This window comes from Vollenhovia emeryi, unplaced genomic scaffold (genome assembly GCF_000949405.1).
Source record: "Vollenhovia emeryi isolate VEMERY1.0 unplaced genomic scaffold, V.emery_V1.0 DF939435.1, whole genome shotgun sequence".
NCBI classification, from domain to species: domain Eukaryota; kingdom Metazoa; phylum Arthropoda; class Insecta; order Hymenoptera; family Formicidae; genus Vollenhovia; species Vollenhovia emeryi.
In genome coordinates, this window is record NW_011966931.1 from 34,392 (window position 1) to 42,419 (window position 8,028).

Below are 8,028 nucleotides of genomic sequence, written 5' to 3' on the forward strand. Positions count from 1 at the left end.
GGCGCTACGCGATCCGCGGCGCGGGGAGGTCCGCGGCGCGAGGCAATCCGCGACACGTGCATGTAATAGATATCACCGGGGGATGACGATATACAAACGATTAGCGCAGACACACAGCTGCGCGCATCCATGGCATGAGTCATGAGGTCAAGCGCCTAAACCTGGCTGCTGACAGCGACTTTCTTGTCTAGGTGCGTGATGCCAGGAAGTTCCACGTTTAAACTCGCGTCTACTGCATCGGCATGTAATAGATATCACCGGAGATGCCTTTGATTAGCGCCGATACCACAGCTGCGCGTATTCTTATTTCCATGTTATGAGTCACGGGGTCAAGCGCCGAAACCTGGCTGCTGACAGCGACTTTTTATGGTATATAAACGGTCCGGAAACCCGCTGTACCACAGTAGGAGATTTTATACGAGATCGAGAACTAAACCTCAGAGTTTCAGTCGCCGCCGTCAGAGTGAGTCGATTTCATCGGTGTTTTCAACACAGTGTTAGAAGAATGAATCAGTACGTTCCTCTGAGTATATCGTGCAAGAAACAGTGTAACGTGTAAGTACCATAGAGCTATCATATATTGCATACATTTTTCCACATTTAATTGTATTTTTTCAAACTGTTTTAGCAATCGTCGTTACACGCCGTATGTTACTCAAAGTAGTTATACGCCATCCATTCCTCAAAGTTATACACCATCCGTTTCTCGAGATAAAACTGTTTCGTGCAAGAAACAACATGATGCGTAAGTACCATGAAATTATCGTATATTCGTTCATACTTTTCATCATTTAATTGTAATTATTTTTACTTTATATATTCTTTCAGTTCCGATAAACCTTGCTACACGCCTCGTATCATGAGTAGGAGATTCGCCCTGACATCCACTGCATACAAATACTTGGATGTTGGAATCTGCGTGGTATCTGGTGCATCCTATGTGGAAATCATTCTCGGCGACAATCGCGGAAATCGGATGGCGTTAGATTATTCAATGTGGACGGAATTGAATAAGAAACGCGCAGAAATTGAGCAGCTCTTGAAAACAGCAGATGCGTCATCGCCATCAACATCATCGATGCATATTAACGATTTAGTTTTAGAACTCGTCACAATGTACGGCGAAAAAATTATAAAGCTAACATTTAACAATACTTGCATGTATATGAAAGTACCAACTGTATTATTTTTATTCCAACTCGAACATTGTGTCGGGCACGTATATCGCAAACTGTGTGACAAGTTAGGCGATATAGATCAAAGCTTCGATCAACTTGTGAGCTGCTTACATGGCAATTTGAACGGTGCCGAAAGAGACGATGCAGTTAGAATACTGCACAACTGATATGACAAATCTTCGGCCATAGATTGTGAACTAATAGCATATGTCGTAGATGAAATTATTGCTGAGGCTTTTAAACGAGATGAGAACGATAAATTTATAATTGAAAATAAAAATTTATTGTTTGACTAACATTTTTCTTCTGTTTCCTACCCATACATATAAGATTGGGATAAATTAAAAAATGCCACTATGGTAAAGGGGAAAAATATGCTGTGGAAGGGAGAGTGTGCAAACGGAAAGAAGAAATTCGCACCGTATGGATACATAAAATTATATTTTCATTTTATTATGTAACGATGCACCCCCCGATGCACCGTTCCCGGCATTCCACCCGGCGGATGCCGCCCGACCGAACACCCGTCGGGCGAGACGCAGGCGCATAGCGCCTCATAAGATCGCGATACACCGGCGCGGCCCTTAGAAGGGCCATCTCCTCTCTCTCGCCTAGCTTTGCGGCGGGGGTGCCACCGGGCTTCCCGCCGCGCCCCCTAGTTGTTGTTGGGGGCGGATGGGTCACGGGTCTCCAGCCCGTGCCCACCCCCATTCGGTCCTAACCGCATCCTCGCCTCCTCTTGTAGTCGCCTCTTACGACAGGCAGGGGCTACCCCGGGGCTATTCGATAGCGGCACCCGTACGCTCTAAAAATGGACCGAATCCTTTCCTTGCACTTTGTTTTGTGCCTATGACCTTCTTGGGCCAGTTCTCCTCTTCGTTCGTCGCGGGGGAGGAAGTACGGCTAACCATGACGGTCCACCGCTCCCTCCCCGCGTTATCACCTGGCCCTAAAGTGGGCCGGTAGTCGGCGTGCTCCTCTCCTTTGGGGCACACCTGCTCCGCCTCGTTGGGATCCGCCAGGGGGGTCGGCTTCCCCCCTTCGGATCCGTTTGGCCTCCTCCTTCTGCAGCATAACATGCTCGCAGAAGGAGGAGAACGCCTCCCAAGCGTCCTCTCTCTACGTGGCGGCTTTAATTACCGCCGGGAGAGAGAGGTCCGCACCTATGATGTTGGAGAGGGCTCGGCGCTCGTTTGCCCACGCTGGGCAGACTTCCAGAGTGTGCTGCGCCGAGTCCCTCTCCCCGTCGCAATGATGACAATGCGCGGATTGCTCGCGCCCTATCCTATGCAGGTACTCACCGAAACAGCCGTGTCCGGTGAGTACCTGCGTCGTCCTATAGGACCATGAGCGGTCGAGCCACTCGTCAAGGCGGGGGAGGATGGCTTGGACCGTGTGCTGGCCCGCTCGGTTTGGCTCCCCGAGCCAGGTCCGCCATTCCTCCCTTGCCTCCCTCTTTATCTGGAGGCTGAGGAGCCTCCTCATCCTCTTCGTTACCGGGACCCCCCCCCCAGCCTTGAGATCCGCGACACGCTCATATGTTTGAGCGTGTGCTGCCGCAAGTATCTCAATGGGGGCATCCCGGCCACCAGTGTGGCTGCCGCGTGGGAGACTGTACGGTACCCCCGTATCGCCCTGATGGCCATGCGACGCTGTGTTTTACGCAGCGCCGCGGTCGCCTTTTTGTTGCCATTCAGGGCGGCTGACTAGATGGGGGCACCGTACAACGCGATCGAGTTGGTGACGTTCGCGTATAGTCGCCTCGTTCTCCCACACGGTCCACCCAGGTTGGGCATTAGGCGCGACAGTGCGTTCGCAGCACCGTCCAACCTGGGTGTCAGCCTCTTGAGGTGCTCCTCAAACCTCCATAACCCGTCAATGTGGAGGCCCAGATACTTTAGCTGGGCCCCCACCTGGACACGGATGTCCTCAACCTTGATCGCCATTGCTGGCGGAGGCCCCCGCGTGCCGTCGTGGAGGAAGACAGCTTCTGCCTTCTTCGCGGCCACGCGGAGGTCCAGTGCGCTAATAGCGCGCACCGCGCAGGCAACCGCTACGTTGGCGGTTCGTACCGCCTCCTCCCAGTCCTCCCCACTGGCCAGCGTGTCATCCGCATAACATACCATTGTGCAGCCAGTGGGGAGGGCAGTCTGCAACACCCGATCATAGGCGGCGTCCCACAGGATCGGCCCCAACACCGATCCTTGCGGGACACCGCAGGCAGCATCCCACCGCCTGTCTTCTCCCCGTCTATCCCTGCAGGTGATGTGCCTGCCATCGAGGTAGTCCCATATTACCTTCCTTAGGTAACAGGGGACTCTCATCTCCACGAGGGCCTTCTTTATTTCCCGGTGAGGGAGGGAGTTGAATGCGTTGGCGATGTCCAACGCGATCGCCAGCACAACTCCCCCCTCACTCATCATGTGCTCAGAGAGGGACCGGACGCATTTTATCGCGTCGATCGTTGATCGTCCCTCTCTGAACCCAAATTGCCTTGGACTAAGGCCCTCACCCTCTCCCCCCTCTATGCTTCGGACGAGGCGGGTAGTGATGACTCGCTCGAACATCTTCCCCGCCTCATCCAGGAGACATATTGGCCGGTACCCGGACGGGGAGTCCGCCGGTTTCCCCTCCTCGGGGAGGAGCACCAGTTTCGCCTCCTTCCAGAGCCCTGGGAAAGCTCCCTCCCTCAGACATGCTTCAAACAGGCTTCTTAGCCTATCCGAGAGCTCTCGCAGGGCCGCCTTCCATGCGAGGCCTGGGATCCCATCCGGTCCCGGAGCCTTGCGGAGTGTTGCTAGCTGGAAAGCAACCATAATCATCTTGTATTGTCCAGTGTATCGCTTTCATATTTTTGTGTGTTAGCTAAAGCAATCAATTAATACAACAAACCTTAGAGTCAAACACAAACGTTCTTCAGCACTAATAGGCTCTCTTAAGAATGTCTGTTTGTAGAGTTTTGGTGCAATAATTTGTAATAAATTTTCAAGTTGCGTTGATGACATGCGAAAATAATACATGAATCTTGCACTTTCTAATCGTAAATATGGTAAAGTAGCCTTATAAAATCCGTGCTCATAACGGTTTTTAAATAGTAGTGCAACCCAAAACTTCTTTTTAGTATAATGCCTTTTTTGTTTCTTGATATTTTAAAAACATAGCAATTGCAACAACTGTATTATTTTCATATTCAACTTTACGTTCATAAATACATTTGTTACAATTTAGTAACCAATTGTAGTATTGTTTTTTTTTTGAAGCCATAACTATCGGAATTATTTCAGAATTATTATATTCTGTCTTCCTTAGAAAACTTAATAGAAATACCTTGGTAACCACGTGTGAGGTCCTGTCACTTAAAGGTTAGAACTGCCTTCTAAACACAGATGTGCTGCTTCTTACCCTTTTTCACGTGCCGTAGTTGCTGCTGTAACAATTCTGCGACAAAGTCATCACGTGACCCTTTGTCGCTGAAACGGCCGGTTCGAGCGACACGTGAAAATGCACCTTTAGTTGTTCGCTGGCGGTGACGCAGTACCGTCGCAAAGCGTGAGTGGGGTCGATATTGACCCCAAACGGCCGTTTGCGTTTGTGTTTCGTAGCGGTAAGCTAATTTTATAATATTTTTGCTAGAATCAATCTATCTCATGTGTTATTACGCAATCTGAGCATAAATAGTCATAAATATTATAATATTATATTAACATAATATAATATATTATTATATTATATTATGTTATGTTATGTTATGTTATGTTATGTTATATCCACGTCAGAGGTCGACGTCAACGTAGACGATGTGTCAGAGGATGAAACGACCTCTGACAGCGAGGACTATGTCCCGATAAAAATGAAGAAGAGAGGAAGGCCTCCTACTACGGGCGATTACTTGATGGCCCGAAAGAAAAGGGAACACAAGAGAGAGATCCGCAAATTAAAAGCGGAGAAACGAGCTCTCAAAGAGATCCTAGACCCCAGAGTTCTCCCGCGGCCTAATATGCGGGAAACAACTCCGGAGATTGAATTGAGGCGCCAGTTTGTTGACTTTCCCCCTGAAAGACTTGCAGCGGACATGATTGATAGTATCAACGTTGTCGAAAAAGTCGCGAGAAGGTCAAAAAACTTGAAGAGGACGTTTGTTAAGGAGCTTAAAATCTCCGTAAACACCCTCAGAGCGGCAGTATCGGCCTTCACAACAAAGGCCACTGTCCCGGAACTCACCGGGGACGAGGAGACTAAAAGACTCAGGGAGAAGAGCCGGGATCTCGAAGATCAACTGACCTCCCTGAGGAACACAAAAAAAGAGACGGCCACGGACAGGACCAAACCCAGAGACAGGGATGAAGATATGGACCTGTCCCTGTACGAGAGGGGAACAACCCCTCCCCCTCCCCCACCTACCACCATCACCAAGCCGGTGATAAGAAAGGTGGAGACCTTCAAAGGGGAGGTTACGGTACTCCGCCCTGATCTCCGGGGGCGTAAAAAACCCCTGGAGGAAAGGAAGGAGGACGTGATGGAGGGAGTGCGGCAAGTGATGGAGGGCATCTCCATCACTGCAATAACGGAGGAGGACGCAACATCTGCACGCCGCAAGATTGAAGACGTCATCCTGAGATGCCAGGGGGCCATGGCCAGACTTCCGGCTGGCAAAACAACCCCGAACCAAGGAGAGGAGGAAACCCCCGCACTTGAAAAGGCGGGGAGAACTGCTACCCGCGGAGAGACCCAACCCGCCAACAAACACGGAAAGGGCAAACTCGGGAGCAGAATAGCGGCCAAGAAGGAAGGACTGGCCACGAGGGGGAGCCAGAAGAAGCCGAAGTCCCAACAGCGGACAAATAGCTGTCCAAGGAGGGACCCCTCGGGACAGGACCCTTCAAGGAACGTTCAGGCAACTAGGGAACCTTTGAAGGGGAGGCAACCCGCGGCGGAGCCTCCCCAACATAAGGGGACCTACGCTGAGGCTGCTAAGAAGAAGGCAGATAAGAAGTCAGCAGCCACCGGTAGCGCCACGAGAGCCCAGCCTGCCACGAGCAAAAGTGGCAAGGGCTCCAGTGGCGCCAATAAAAGCGAGGGGATGAAATCGGGGCCTGCGCAACAGGCGAAAGGACAACAATCCGCCAGCCAGAAGCGCAGAGCCCCGAGGTCTGAAGCGGTGTCGATCACCTTCCCCGCGGGCGAATATGCCCAGGGGATGCGTGAGATAAGGTCCAAGGTGGATCTGGACGCTCTAGGGATTGGGCCCCTGAAACAAAGAAAGGCCCTCACGGGGGCCCTCATTCTGGAAGTCAAGGGAGCGAACAGCTCTCAAAAAGCAGATGCGCTTGCGGACCATATCCGCAAAGCCGTCGCTAACAAGGAGGGGGTGCGGATCTCGAGGCCGACGAAGCTCGGAGAGATCCGCATCAAGGATCTCGACGAGTCTGTTACCGACAGAGAGATCCAGGAGGCGGTGGCTCGGTCGGGGGAATGCGACCTGGCCGAAATTAAAGTCGGCCAGTTCAGGAAGGCCCCGGCGGCATGGTAACTGTGTGGGTGCAATGTCCGCTGGCGGTGGTCAAGAGGGTCGCCGACAAAGGAAGGATTTGGGTGGGCTGGGCGTCGGCAAGAGTCGAATTGCTCGACGCCCGCCCATTGGTGTTCCTCCGCTGTCTCGAGCGGGGGCACGTTAGGCAGCAGTGCCGGAACCACATCGATAGGAGCAACACCTGTTACAGGTGTGGCCGGGAGGGGCACAGCGCAAGGGTGCACGGAAGAGCCCAAGTGCTCTGTGTGCACTGCCCGAGGACTCCCGGCCAAACACAAGGCGGGAGGTGCTGCATGTCCCCCCCCCCGTCAAAAAAGGACATAAAAAGGTCCAAGCAGGGGGAGGCACAGAAGAAAGACAAGGAGGCGAACAAGAAGGGCGGGGCGACCGTCTCCAAAGCCGACCAGGCGATGGAGGTGGAGCCCCTGCGCTCTAAGGAAGGTGCCACAGCAGCGCACGGAGGAGGAGAAGACCAGGAGGAGGCCGAAAAGCCGTCGCCTTCAACATGTAACGAAGCGCAACTCCTCCCGGTTCTGGAATTCGGACAGGACTCCGACGAGTACTATTTATTGCGCGAATAAACAGGATACTTAGCCGGACGCGCGGTTCCGACTAACGGTTGGAGGAGTTGGCGTCTCGGTTTCCGGTATTTGACGTGCTGTATGTCGGTTAAAGAAAGATCCTCCGTTCCTCTTTGTTTGCCGAATATGCTCAGCTCCAGGGCCGTCGAGAGGAAAGGAAGAGCAGATCTTAGTTTCGCAACTGAGGTGAATCGCTTGGAAGGATCGGAAAATAAGTCGGACAGGTGGTTAGAGGTTAATATAATCGGAACGAGGTTTATTAATCTATATAATACATAGGATCGAGGAAAAGTATAATGGGTCCGCCCTGTGATTAAATATAATGGAAAAGAAAAGGATTAGTGGGTACAATGAGTCCGCCCTGTGGTTAAATACAATGGAAAAAGAATATGATTAATGATATGTTTAGACGGATTTAAATATAATGTACCGAAACACTCGGCCGGAACGGAAGACAGGATACAAAAATGATTTAAGGTCGGTCGGATCAATCGAAGTTTACAGGAAAACGCCGTTTAAAATATAAGATACGGGAAACGAACGGATTCGCTTCGTTCAAGGAAACTGACCCGGATTAGTTTGAGCAATTTGGCGGAGTAATCGAAGAAAACGCAGGTAACGCGGTATTTAAGATAACGAGATTAAAAAGAATATGAATTAAGGATAATATACTGGATCGCGCTGGTAACGGTCGGTGAGGATGTTATCTACACAGGATCCTCTGGTCTGTAAGGAAAAG

At 51.2% G+C, this 8,028-nt stretch overlaps 1 protein-coding gene across 1 annotated transcript; it reads left to right on the forward strand.

The window, feature by feature from the left end:
* Positions 1 to 407: 407 nt before the first annotated feature.
* On the forward strand, positions 408 to 2,523 carry LOC105557653. Its single transcript, XM_012004954.1, has 2 exons — positions 408 to 745; positions 829 to 2,523. The coding sequence occupies exon 2, from the start codon at positions 860 to 862 to the stop codon at positions 1,343 to 1,345; it is 486 nt and encodes a 161-aa protein (XP_011860344.1). The 5' UTR covers positions 408 to 745; positions 829 to 859; the 3' UTR covers positions 1,346 to 2,523.
* The last annotated feature ends 5,505 nt before the right edge of the window (positions 2,524 to 8,028 follow it).

What these genes read in the sequence shown, in the direction of transcription:
- LOC105557653 (XM_012004954.1), top strand. Translation starts at nt 860, where the DNA reads ATGAGTAGGAGATTCGCCCTGACATCCACTGCATACAAATACTTGGAT.